Source organism: Phyllostomus discolor, chromosome 2 (genome assembly GCF_004126475.2).
Source record: "Phyllostomus discolor isolate MPI-MPIP mPhyDis1 chromosome 2, mPhyDis1.pri.v3, whole genome shotgun sequence".
NCBI classification, from domain to species: domain Eukaryota; kingdom Metazoa; phylum Chordata; class Mammalia; order Chiroptera; family Phyllostomidae; genus Phyllostomus; species Phyllostomus discolor.
Genome location: NC_040904.2, coordinates 179,695,136 through 179,708,827, shown reverse-complemented (window position 1 = coordinate 179,708,827; position 13,692 = coordinate 179,695,136). Strand labels below are relative to the sequence as shown.

General features: G+C 36.5%; 1 protein-coding gene across 2 annotated transcripts in view; it reads left to right on the top strand.

Annotated features, from left to right (window-relative positions):
* The window catches only part of STK38L (serine/threonine kinase 38 like), a 72,594-nt gene that overhangs the window by 44,663 nt on the left and 14,239 nt on the right, over positions 1–13,692 (top strand). For both annotated transcript variants that reach the window (XM_028531790.2, XM_036019230.1), the window contains 4 exons: positions 117–261; positions 3,895–3,946; positions 10,710–10,832; positions 11,258–11,341. In XM_028531790.2, coding sequence (XP_028387591.1) covers positions 128–261; positions 3,895–3,946; positions 10,710–10,832; positions 11,258–11,341 — 393 coding nt within the window. In that variant the 5' untranslated portion in view covers positions 117–127. The remainder of the gene's footprint in view (positions 1–116; positions 262–3,894; positions 3,947–10,709; positions 10,833–11,257; positions 11,342–13,692) is intronic.

Here is a 13,692-nt window from a genome sequence, read left to right as displayed (position 1 = left end):
ATCTTAACTGTTGGGATATCATTTTTTTTAGTAGAAACCAAACCATTTCTAGAGTTTGCTAAAAGGGAAAAAAGTTTTTTTCTCACCGAATGACTTGTGTTTATATGTTATTTCAGTTTCTGTTGCTATGGCAATGACGGCAGGGACTACAGCCACCTTCCCCATGAGCAACCATACCCGGGAGAGAGTGACTGTGGCCAAGCTCACGTTGGAGAACTTTTACAGCAACCTAATTTTACAGCATGAAGAGAGAGAAACCAGGTATGGTGAAGGCTAGTCAAAACATTCTGTTTAATTAAATAAGCTGGTAATGCTCTGAGTGCAGTGTAAACATGTTGCTCATGATAATATAAATATTGTAGATCCCTGTGTTGTTTTCCTTATACGGACAGTGGACCTAGTGCTTTGTTTTATTTTTGCAGAATAGGTTCTTGTGCTGTACACCCATGTACTTATTTCAAATGTCAGTTGATGTTTTAAACAAAACGTTTCCAACCATGAAATTACAATATAGCTTTTTACTTGCTTTTAGATGCATTATGAATAATTGACTTTAATCCAAAAACATTTACGGTATTGTGTACACATAAGTGGGAATGGTAGAATTAAAAATGAAAGACATGCTGTTTTACCTTCAGGAAAATACAGTAAGGGAGGTAATGCACATATATACTGCATGAAAGAGTGAAAAGTGTTGCTAAGAGAAAAGTGAAGAAGAGAGATTGCTTTTGTCTAAGGCAACTGAGAGGGCTGTATAAATGGTAGTAGTGTTAAACAGGGCTCTAAAGAAAAAGTCCTGTTGATACATACATCAAAGGGAGAAGAAAAAAGTAAAAGAGCAGGAGGAAGGGTATTAGAGACAGAAGAAATCGCCCTCAGTGCTAGGTCGGGCACTGTTCAGTGCAGCTGAAGCTGGATGTCAGCATTTCCTGGGAGCCTTGGATACTTTGTTAGTGTGGCTCCTCTCAGGGTAGTAGGCCTGCATGAGTTTTGAACAAAAGGATCAAATGATCACAGGTGTTTCTCTAGAAGAGTACTTCAGTTGTGACGTATAGAATGGACTGTGGGAGGAGGGATTAGAAACAGGAAAGGCTAGTGATGCCGTCCAGGCAAATATTTAGAAAGGAGACTTGAGTTAGGATTGTGACAGCAACAATAGAAAAGAATTGATGGGTGAGAAAGATTGGGGGGAAAAAAAACCATGGAAACTAGCCAAATATGAAATGTGAGAGAAACAAGTCAATACTGGCTCTAAAATGTCATGCCTGGGCAAACAGAGTGGTGCGACTTTAGTGAAATAGGACTCGAGAATAAGAATCAGGTTTCGAACTTCTTTTGAACAGGTCTCATTGCAGGTTAGACATAGCTGGGGAGAGAATTAGAACTAGAAGGTAAAACACTATTCAGAAGTCCACCTAAAGAGACAGAGTAAGAAAATGTGAACGAGTTAAACACAGAGACTAGTGAGAAAAGCTGACATACCTCTAATCAGAGCTCCTGAAGGCAGAGAGGAAAGAAGATGGAGCAGAGGCAAGTTAAACTAAGAAGAGTTCGTCACTGGGAAAAACTCCAAAAGGTTGAATTTAGACAGAAAGGAAGTGATTACAAACAGATTTAAATGTAAATGGATGGATAAACTCCAACAAAAATCGACTGTATAAAAACCATAACAATAATAATGATGATGTCTTAAGCATTTTTAAAAAATAGAATTGAAATATTTTCTAGTAGTCGACTGTCAGTCAGGAGGGAAGTGGGATTAAAGTGTTCTTAGATGTCTTTGTATCTCTAGAGTAGATACATGTAGCAATACAACATGGGGTAGAGATTAATTTCAGACTTAGACAAATTAAGTGTATATGTAATTTCTAGGGTAGCCACTAACAGAATAAAAATAAAGTTTGTAACTTCCAAAATTGTAGAAGGAAAAAAGTGGAATGAGGGGGCAAATCAGTTCATAAAAGGCAAGAGAAAACAAAAAACTGAAATACCAAATAGTGGACGCAAATAGAAACCACAAAATAAGTTAGAAATAAACTGAAGTATGTAAGTCATTACACTAATTGTCAGTGTAATGAAAGGCACTGGAAGTGATCAAATCATCGAGGGAGCGTGAACAAAGTAGAGGAGCACCCAGGAAAGAGAGACCTACGGATTTCCAAACAAAGGAGAGTAAGAAGCAAAGTATCTGCTGCTTTAAAAAAAAAAAAAAAAAAGTCTCAGCTCAGCAGTGCCATAGAAGCACTGCCAGTTTATACTGCACTTTGTAAAGTTACGGCATTGTTTAAGCACCTTGCTGTGAACCTGAAACTAATACAAAATAATACTGCATTTTAACTGTAGTTGAAAAAAATAAGATAAAAAATTACTGCATTATTAAAATAATTAATACTAAAATATATATAGTAAAAAAACTGTTCACATGTTAAGAAAACGTGATAAATTTATAAGGCTTAACTAAATGGATAAATACATAAGCCAAATAAAGTAGCAATGAAAGAACAAAATGTCAGAGCATTTTAGGAGGAAAACGACTTTCTAAAACAGTTAAAGAAAGTCATAGGTGTTCCTGCTTAGTTAAGGTCCAAACAAATGAAAGTTACTTTCTCAGCCCCCTGAATGAAGGATGCTTTGATGAAGTGTCAGCCTCAGCAAGGAAAGGGGGCAGTAGAGATTTGACGGAAGAACAGAGTTGCTTGTATGTTGCTATCCCTTCCAGATGAATGGTCCTCTTACTCTTTGGATTCTTCCTGCAGAGGAGAGAACTCAGAAATCATTCAACAAGCAGCTCTGCAGTGTCCAGAGGTGCATGATGCTAGGTGCTTATTCTTCTCTAAGGTTGGGCTTCGGGGAATAATATGTAAACAAAAGATAAAAGCCAGTGTGGTAAGCAGCAAGGTACCTATTACAAATGCTGAGGAAGCGGGGAAAGAATATGTCATTAGGTCTTATCATTAGGTATGTCATTGGGCATACTGTTATAAAAAATACCAAGCAATGTGTGTGATAGTTTCAATTCTCAATCCTATCCCCATGTGGATAAATACTAGAAAGTTATTCTTACTGTAGCATACTCCAAAACTAATTAGGAAGAACTCACTCAGATTTATCCTTAGGAAAAACCAATACAACAGAAATAAAATACTTAATATTCACTTGGAAATAAGTTGTAAAGTTTGTACCACAACCATTTCTCTAGTTACTAGTTCATGTGTCCTGTCCCGCCACCATCCGCCCCACCCCGCAACACTTAGCTTAACCAACTTCAGGGACGCCATTTAAAAATAATGAATAACTGAACTGGGCTATACCTTGAAAAGTAAATGTTCTGGTAGTTAATGGATTACTTTTTATATGCATAGATGACTTTCTAATTTATAAAGAATTATAATAGGATAAAATATGCCCAGTTGCATTAAACATCTTTCCTTGATTAAGAAATGAAGCTTAGACTTTAACTGAAGGATGTAAACAAGCTCATTTAGCAAGTAAGAATTAGGATCAGGATTTAAATGGATATCCACCTTAAAAATTTAGACTTCTAGTCACTATAGTTACCTTTATATATGTGTAATATAAATGTGATAAATATTCATTATTTTGGTGGTTTGAACATTAGATAACAGGGTTTTCCTTTTTAGAATATTAGTCACCTTTGTGAACAATTCATTTAGGCAGTTTTAGAAGTAAATGTTATTTGACCAATATGAGAAAGCTAAATCTGAACTGGGTTTATATTTTGAGAAAGAAAACTATACTTAATGATTATTTTGAGTGAGCTTGAAAGATTTTTTAGCATAACAAATTGAAGTGGTAAGCTTGAATAAATATATTTTTTAAATGGAAATAGTTAGGAATGTATTTAAAATTTAAATTATTATTTTTTTTGTTAAGGCAGAAGAAATTAGAAGTGGCCATGGAAGAGGAAGGATTAGCAGATGAAGAGGTAATGTTGGCTATAATTACTGGGATTGTAGTTAACAGCCTGTGTTATGTACTTGAAAACTGCGAGGAGAGCGGATCTTCAGTGTTCTCACCACAAAAAAAATAGTTATGTGAGGTGATGGACATAGTAGCCAGCCTTACTGTGGTAATTGTTTCGCAGTATCTGAGTGGGTCAAATCATCATGTTGTATATCTTAACATTACGCAGTGTTGGGTATCATTTGTTTCTGAATGAAGCTGGGGGAAGTCAGTACTTACTGTACAAAAGCAGCCCCAGTGACTTGACATTATTGATGTCAGATGAGTTTACAACTTCAATGACATGTATTTCATTGTTTGAATGTGGACTTGTTCCTTTGTTGTTATGATGGATATCTTTTAAAAGGAAGCAGCTTTTTTTTTTAATTCCAAGAACAGAGATTTAGTGAACAGTATCTGCAGTATTCGAGAATGATGGAATGAGAAAAGAGGTTCCCAAGAAGAACCAATCAATTGCCAAATCTTCTCAGACTTTTTTCTAATGCCATCCAGTTCTCTGGTCCAGTGCCACTCCCTTAGTTTACACTGTTATATACTCCACCAGAAGAATAACTGCCCCAACTCGTCTTTCTTCTTCTAGACTTGACTGCACTCCCACCTACTTTTCCTGCACATTGCAGCTAGAGTTATTTGTCTAAAAACAATCATATCACATCGCTCTTTTTTTTTTTTTTTTGCTAAATGTCCTTCATTGGCTTGTGAGAGCTCTCAGAGTAAGAGCAACCGCTTTGCCATAGGTATACAAGATCCCTTATTGGCTTTTACTTCTCTCTCTGTAGGCTCTCCTCTTGTCACCTCACCCCCTTGCTGATCAACATACTGGATTACTTTAACTTCCATGCTCTTGCCCATGGACCATTTCACATGTTATTTCTGCTGCTTAGAACCTCCTTACGCCTGCCTCACTCCCATCATTCTTCAAGAAGCTGTAGGTCTCAGTTTAAGCCTCACATCCACAGAGAAATCTTCCCTAATCCCTTGAGGTACCCCTACATCTATCATAACACTGTCCCTGTGGTAGCCCTAAAATACCATTGTGGAGCAGAAACTCCACAATGACTTATTTAGCATTACATCTCCAAAGCTGGCAGAGGGCTAGAATAAATATTTGGTGAACAATGATGGACTCCTCAGGAGTTTACAGATTAGAAGGGCAAATTACATGTGGGTGGGTGTGTAAAATGTATATATGATAGAATGTGGCAAATTTTTAAAAACATGGAGATTTTCCCCCTAATTCAGGGGAATCAGAAACTGTTTCATGGAAGATGTAACAGTTGATTTGAAACTTAATAAAGTAGTTAGAATTTACATAAGAGTTGAGGTATATATACAAAATGATGAATACACAGGGCCTGGCAGAGTAAGGTTTGCTTGAATGTGGTGGGTAGGGTATGTGGATGTCTTGCACGAGATGGACAGCAATTTGAACATTTCACCTGAAATGTCATAATGGTGTGCTGGAGTGTGATGTTGTTATGTTACAGAATTACATGCTTACGACTTTGTAATGAAAGATTGTGTAATAAAAAGGACGCTATTTGTGCTGGACCGTGTATGTGCAGGTTAATGAATAAAGGGTGCAGTAAAGGAAATAGCAAGGTAAATTGACAGCACATAATGGAAAGCTAGGCTTGGAATAGTTTACTAAGAAATGTATACTTTATTTTTTATTTTCTAGGCAATGGGGAGATAGATACAACCTAGATCAGTTAGTGTGACAGTTTCCAGCGATCAGAGAAGAATTTATAAAGTGCTTATTTTTTTAATATAGTTTATTGATTATACTATTACTGTTGTCCCAATTTGGCCCCCTTTGCCCCCTTCTACCCAGTACCCCCATTCTTTCTGGCAATCCCCCCCTTAGTTCATGTCCATGGGTCATACATATAAGTTCTTTGGCTAATCTATTTCCTGTACTGTTTATAACATCCCTCTGTCTGTTCTTTTCCTACCAATGTGTTATTCTTAATTTCTCTATCTTTTCCCTCATTCTTCTTCTTTCCTCCCCCAACTGATAACCCTCCAAATGATCTTCATATCTGTGATTTGGTTCCTGTTCTGCTTGTTTGCTTATTTTTAAAATCAGTTGTTGGTAGTTGTGGATTTATTGCCTTTTTAATGTTCATAGTTTTGATCTTCTTTTTCTTAAATAAGTCCCTTTAACATTTCATATAATAGTGGCTTGGTGATGATGAACTCGTTTAGCTTCACCTTGTCTGAGAAGCACTTTATCTGCCCTACAATTCTAAATGATAGCTTTGCTGGATACAGTAATCTAGGTTGTAGGTCTTTGCTTTTTATCACTTTGAATACTTCTTGCCAGTCCCTTCTTGCCTACAAAGAATCTTTTGAGCACTCAGCTGACAGCCTTATGGAAACTCCTTTGTAGGTAACTCTCTGCTTTTCTCTTGCTGCTTTTAAGATATCTTCTTTATTTTTAACCTTTGGCATTTTAATTATGATGTGTCTTGGTGTGGTCGTCTTTGCATCCATCTTGTTTGGGACTCTCTGTGCTTCCTGGACTTCACCAAATTAAGGAATTTTTCTTTCATTATTTCTTCAAATAAGTCTTTAATTTCTTTCTCTTTCTCTTCTCCGTCTGGCACCCCTATGATTTGGATGTTGGTACTTTTGACATCCTAGAGGCTTCTTATCCTATCCTCATTTTTGTTTTTGGAATATTTTTCTTCTTACCATTTTGATTGAATTTTTTTTCTTCATGTTGAAACTGGAAAAGCCAGTGTTAATAGTGCCTGTCACCTTCCAGACCCAAGAAGCAGAGGCAGGAATTGAGTCTTTATGGGCACTTTATTCAGGTGGTTGGTGACCTGAGAAGATGGCAGGTTATGTACTCTAACAGACCATCTTAAATTTCATTTTAAATGGGCCCTTTTTATAAGAAGAAAAGTGTAGGTAAGGGGTTTGGAATTCAGGAAAAAGTTAATCAGATAAAAGTTGCCGCATTCTTCCATCTGTGTCCTGGGCGGTGGGCGTCTCACCCTGGAGCACAGCGGCTCAGATACCATCTTGGATTGCTCTCAGTCCCCCTGAGGCACAGAGGTGGAACTGCTTATGGTCTCCTGAAGTCAGGGTGGATCATACCTTCAGTAGCTTTTTACATGCATTGATTGCTAAGCTTATTAGCTATTACTTGAAACTAAATTTTTTCCAACATTTGAGTCCCCCATCAATGTTCAAAATCATTGATTTTATTCTCGACTTCATCCACTCCAACTGTTGATTCCCTGTAAATTTTTCTTTATTTCACTTAATGTAACTTCATTCCTGCCTGGGTCTTTTTTATGCTGTTGAACTACCCAGTGAGTTCCTTGAGCATCCTAACAACCAATGTTTTGAACTCTGCATCTGATAGATTGCTTGCCTCCATTTTGTGTAGTTCTTTTTCTGGAATTTTGTTCTGTTCTTTCTTTTGGTCCTTATTTCTTTGTCTTCTCATTTTGGTAGCCTCCCTGCATTTGACTGGCATCAGTGGGGAAGACGGAACCCACACCCCTCAAAAGGGGGACTGGCCTGGTGTTTTTCAAGAGAAGCTGGAAATCCGGACTTTTATGTGACATTACTTGCTCTTTAAAAGATTAACATGAATCCTAATTTTTACAAATTGCTGCAGGCCAAGTCGAATACACTATGAATTGAATACAGTGTGTAGCCTCCGGTTTGCAGCCTCTCGTCTGCACCAGGAAGTACTGAGTGCGTTAGAACTGTTTTCTTTAACTCTTCTAAATAACTTGTAGAAACCGTGAGATAATTTTTTCATAGAGAATAGTCAATGGCCCATAATAACCATTTATAAAACTAACAGTTTTCAGTAAAGATATTTTAATTTCACAAATGATTATTGTGGGCCTTAGGTGAGGTCTTACATTATGTCAAATTTTATAAAAAAGACATACTTTCTCAACCTAATATAAAAATTGTTAGAACTATCTTTATGTTTAATTAAAATAAGAATCTAGTTTTTTTAAATGAAAGCCAGTGTTCATCTTTAACTCATTCTGTAATAGAAAATTATCCACGGAAGTTACTTGTGAAAACTAAGCCGTGAGATAATAGCCATGAAAAGCACACATCCTGAGGCAGAGGTGCTGGCCGCGCCTGTTATGTGCCCAGACTTCTGTGCACACTGTCTTGTACAAAAACTGAGTGCCTTGCAGGTTGAGAGTTTAAGGAACACCTATTTAAGAAGGACTGGAGAATGGAAGAAAGTGATATATTTTTAGCTTCATTGAAGTTAGAAAAATCCCATTAAACATGGGATATTATTTATTCCAATGGAAAACCAATATAGGCAAGTTCAAGCCACAGAAGAGAGCCATGAAATATTGACCTTGTACACAGATTTTTGATGTTTTCCTTGGAAAGACGTGATTACCACAAAAATATTTCTTTTTCAAGACAATCTAATTAACACAAGTTATGACCAAACATGTCAGCATGCTTTTTTTTTTCATAAATTTTTTTAAGATAAATTTCCTTTAGCTACCTCTGAACTATATAATGTGGACTTTTAAGATTTAGACTAATATCATGGAATGGATTTTTGTAAGATTACTTGGGATGCCCCTTTTTTGCTATTAAATAGCTGTCTCACACACATAAACAATGTTTACTTGCTATGTTATTACACAACCTACCAAATATTAATAAACAGTTTCTTTTGCCTGCCTCTCTCCATTTTGAGCATAATTTATGAAACTAAGTCATCTTTTTCATTCAGATTAGACAAGTTTCTGAAACTGTATCCCACTGTATTGTTTTATAATCCAAGTCAGAAATTTAGAAGGCCTCAAAATTCTTAAATGTAATTCATTTATGTCATTAAAGGGGAACCTTACTCTTTACTACTTTGAAAGACAGTCCTACACTGCCACCATGTGGCCTCTCAAATTATAGTCTTAACGTCTAAAATTGCTTTTTTGATCTTTTTGTTTTACTAGTAATTCAGTTTTTTAAACTGTTATTCAAAAGGCATTTTTGAACAAAAAAATAGTATTCACTGTTTCCAGAATTTATGTGCCTGAGTGTGTAACTTCATTAGCTGTTTAAAGATGTTTAAATTGAAGACATAATTTCTTAATTTTATCCTTAGATTAACTTTGTTAGAAGTATCAGAATTCCATTGCATTGATATACATTTTATATATTTCTAATTAATAGTTTACCTTACCCTTTGAAAACATATACACAAGGGTCGGGAACAACTATTTAATAGTTACAACTTGAGCTGCATTTAGGTTTCTGAGGTTTTGTGGTTATTTTGACTTGTCTCTTCTTTTGAACTGAACCATTGAAAGCTTGATGGGGTTTCAAAGATGAACAGGGGTTTAATTTTTTCACTGATTTTGTTTATTCCCCCTCTATGTTACCTCTACTGGGAGATGTGTCGAAAAACAGAATTTTATTTGGTGGTGGGGAAAATGAAATATATTGGATAGGCCAAAAAGTCTGCATGGTTTTTTATTTTTTCCATGAAATAAAAGACACATTTTTCATTTTCACCAGTAACTTTATTGATTTGGATATTTTGAGCGTGTCAACTATCTCCCATGTAGTATAACATTTATTGTTCTCAATTAATGTCTCAATTTGATCGCTATCAGCTTCAACTGGTCTACCTGACCATGGAGCATCATCCAGTGAGAAGTCTCCAGCACTAGAGTTCACAAACCACTTTGACACCTTCATTCAGTCACAGCACCTTCTGCATACACTGCACAAATCCTTTTTTTTTTTTTGCGTTTCAATTGCGTTTTTACCTTTCTTGAAATAATGAAGCATAAGATGCTGAAAATGTTGCATATTTTCTTCCATCTTTAATATTAAAATGGTTACTCAAAAATTCACCTATTTAGGTACGTTTTTTAATGCACACTGACATGACAGCTGTCACAATACAATGTAACAAAATTGTTTTGAATGAAATTAACGACAGCCAAGTGTTACTAGAGCCATCTAACCAAAAAAAAAAAAAAAGAACTTTTTGGCCAGTCCAATAGAACAGTGAAACAAATGCCCATTGCAAATGTAACCTGAAGGTATTTCATGTTTCTTATTAATGCTAGTTATTTTTTGTGATCTCCAGAGAATGAATTATGGAATTCCTGACTTGAATATGTTAATGAATTCTTTGTATATTTTGTTACAATTTCATATTTTCAGGAAGTTGTGTGCTAAGTCTCATGCAGTTTGTTAAAATTTGTCCACGAATAAATTCTGCCCTAAGTAAATCTCTGTGGAAACTCGGTTGTGTTCTTTTGGTGTCATAAGTCTCAGTAGTTGTGACAGAGCAACCTTGGGATTTAGTGAACTGAAGCAAAGTAGATTTCTGGACAGTAAAAGTCAGTATCAGAATACTATTAGCATTTCCTAAAGTTTAATTTTTATTTTTGAATTAAGTTAGCACATAGATGAATGAATATGATGAGTTAGTTAAGATGAAATATTTAATGGAGTGTACTCAAGAATATAGATTTATCAATTGTTAATTTTTAAAAAAATTTTTCCTTAGATTGTTTTATTCTTTCTATGCTTAATAAATACCTGATTTTGGTAAATAAGTTGTAGCACCAGTATATAATAATATAAGGTACTTCACCCCCATTTTTATGTGTCTTACCTTTTAATGCTGTAGGTTTCCTTTGAAACAATCTGATTTTAAAGTCATCTTTTTAAACTGTCTTTTTTTGTTGTTGTTTTAATAGAAAAAGTTACGCCGATCACAACATGCCCGCAAGGAAACAGAGTTCTTACGGCTCAAGAGGACCAGACTTGGCTTGGATGACTTTGAGTCTCTGAAAGTTATAGGAAGAGGAGCATTTGGAGAGGTGTGGTTCTTTTTTAAAGTCACTGCCATTGAAAGCATATATCTTCAGATGGGTTAAAATAATTTAATATGTGTTCCTGGCTGGCATAGCTCAGTGAATTGAGCGCAGGCTGCGAACCAAAGTGTCACAGGTTCGATTCCCAGGCAGGGTACATGCCTGGGTTGCAGGCCATAACCCCCAGCAACCGCACATTGATGTTTCTCTCTCTCTCTCTTCCCCTCCCTTCCCTCTCTAAAAATAAATAAATAAAATCTTTAAAAATAATAATAATAATTTAATATGTGTTAAAATAGTTTAATTTGAATAGAATTCCTTAAATACCATGAATGGCAAATCACAACACTGTTTTCTTTAAAACAGTTTATCCTAAATAAGTAGTAGTGACTGTTTAACATTTATTAATGTGATCAATCTTTGCATTCTAGGTGCGGCTGGTCCAGAAGAAGGACACAGGCCATATCTATGCAATGAAGATACTGAGAAAAGCTGATATGCTTGAAAAAGAGCAGGTATGTTCTTCAACATGTTAACTAATGGAACATCCACAGATGAGGTATTAGAGGAGGTATTGAGGTTGAAATTTCTTAAAAGAAACCTACACATCTTACTATATAATCTATTAACTTTGTGATAGACTGTTTCATTGTTTCTCAATTCTTCTTGTAACATATTTTCTAGATTTTTAATCTAAATATGCATTAGCCTGTTCAGGCTGCTGTAACAGAATAGCACAGACTGGGTGACTTAAATAATAGAAATTTATTTTAGCAGTTTTGGAGGGTAGAAGTATAAAATAAAGGTTCTGCCAGGTTTCAGTTTCTGGTGAGGGCTCTCTTCCTAGCTTTCAGACAGAAAGAGAGAAAACTCTTTGATGTCTTATCTTTTTTTTTTTAGTTTTTTTTTTTTTTTTTTTTTTAGTTTTTTTTTTTTAAAGATAACTCTCCTTTTTTTTAAATTTTTTTTTAAAGATTTTATTTATTTATTTTTAGGGAGGGAAGGAAGGGGGAGAGAGAGAGAGAGAGAGAGAGAGAGAGACATCAATGTGCGGTTGCTGGGGGTTATGGCCTGCAACCCAGGAATGTACCCTGGCTGGGAATCGAACCTGGGACACTTTGGTTCCCAGCCCGCGCTCAATCCACTGAGCTACGCCAGCCAGGGCTGATGTCTTATCTTATAAGGCACCCGACTACCCCCTCCCCCCGCCCTTGAACTTTCTTAACTTTAATTACCTCCTTAGAGGCTGCATCTCTAAGTCCAGTTATACTCAGGGTTTGGGCTTTATCATGGGGATTTGGGGGGTATACAAACGTTCAGTCCATAGTAAAATACCTCCTTTTCTGACTTCAGTGTGAATAAAGGATAGTTCTTAGTACCCTCAATCCCTGTCACATATCAAAAGTAAGACCAGTCTCCTGAGAATTTACTGATTTTGATTTTATGTGTTTCCAAAATCTGTAACCACTCTAATTGCATACTCCTGGGCTCTCTTTTTGTTTCCTGTGACTTAATGCAGTTTATGCAGCAGCCATAAATCCGAAAGTGTCAGTAGTATTATTTTATGCATTCACCTGGGTTTCCAGTCTGGGTAGACACTCTGGAAAACCCTAAATTGAACATATGTGCCAGAGAAGGTCTCCACCGTGGTGGTAGAGAGGGCAATGATGCCACTCTATACGTAATGATTTGTTTTCAGTCCTCTAGTGCTCACCTGAACCTTACTTTTTTAAAAAAGATTTTTTTTTATTTAGACTAGGGGAAGGGAGAGAGGAGAGAAACATCAATGTGTGGTTGCCTCTCGCATGCCCCCTACTGGGGACCTGACCTGGCCTGCAACCCAGGCATGTGCCCTGACTGGGAATTGAACTGGTGACTGTTTGGTTCGCAGGCCAGTGCTCAATTCACTGAGCCACACCAGCCAGGGCTGAAGCTTATTTTGTTATTATAGCAATATAATATTAATTTTTATTTAAATATGGTCCATTTGAATTCTCACTGCATTCTTTTTATTTCTATTCCATTCATCCAACAAGTATATGTATGTTCTAGGTTCTGGGAATACAGCAGTTAACAGGACAAACCTGATCCTTGTTCTTTTATAGGAGTGAGGAAAATAGGCAGACAGCTATTGAAAACAGATGTCATAGTGTGGAGATTCTTAATAACTTGGCAAGGACAATTCCCAATGTACTAGAGGGCAAAAGCCTAATTGGGTTAGTGGCAAAGAAAATGGGAATTGAGAAATGGAGATAGTGAGTATAGATAAATCATGTGAGGCAGAACAAAAAACAGATTGGTAAAGTGGAGGGCATGCAGCTACTATCATATACACACACACACACACATGTATATATATGCATAATTTTTTTCTTGATAGGGAATGGTTCATGCTAGTTGGGAGAACCCATTAGGAAGAGGAAAGTTGACGGTGCAGGAGAGAGAGGGCAGATGAGTATAGGAGTGCACTGGAAGACAGGAGTTGACCTTTGATAGGAGGAGGGATGGATTCATTAAAACAGGAAGGAAAAGCAGAGAAAATCAGAGCAAATGCAGGGTGGTTGATCTGAGAGTGTAATAAAATGTCAAGTTTCTGTCTGAGTATGAATAAGTGAGGTCATCAGCTTGGCATAAAGGAGGAAGGTCACTTGTAGGAGGTGTAAGGAGAGGGAAGGTGTGAAATGGTCACAACTATCGACTTGTGATGTGGGAAAGCAGACATGCTAGGGAAGTACAGTTAAATGGCCACTGAGATTTGCAGTCGTGAATGTCAAGTGAAACCAGTGGTATCATTAGGTGATTTTCCCTAGATAATACTTAATTGCTGTGGGGCAGTGGACAGAAAATTGAGGTTAACTAGGTTTGG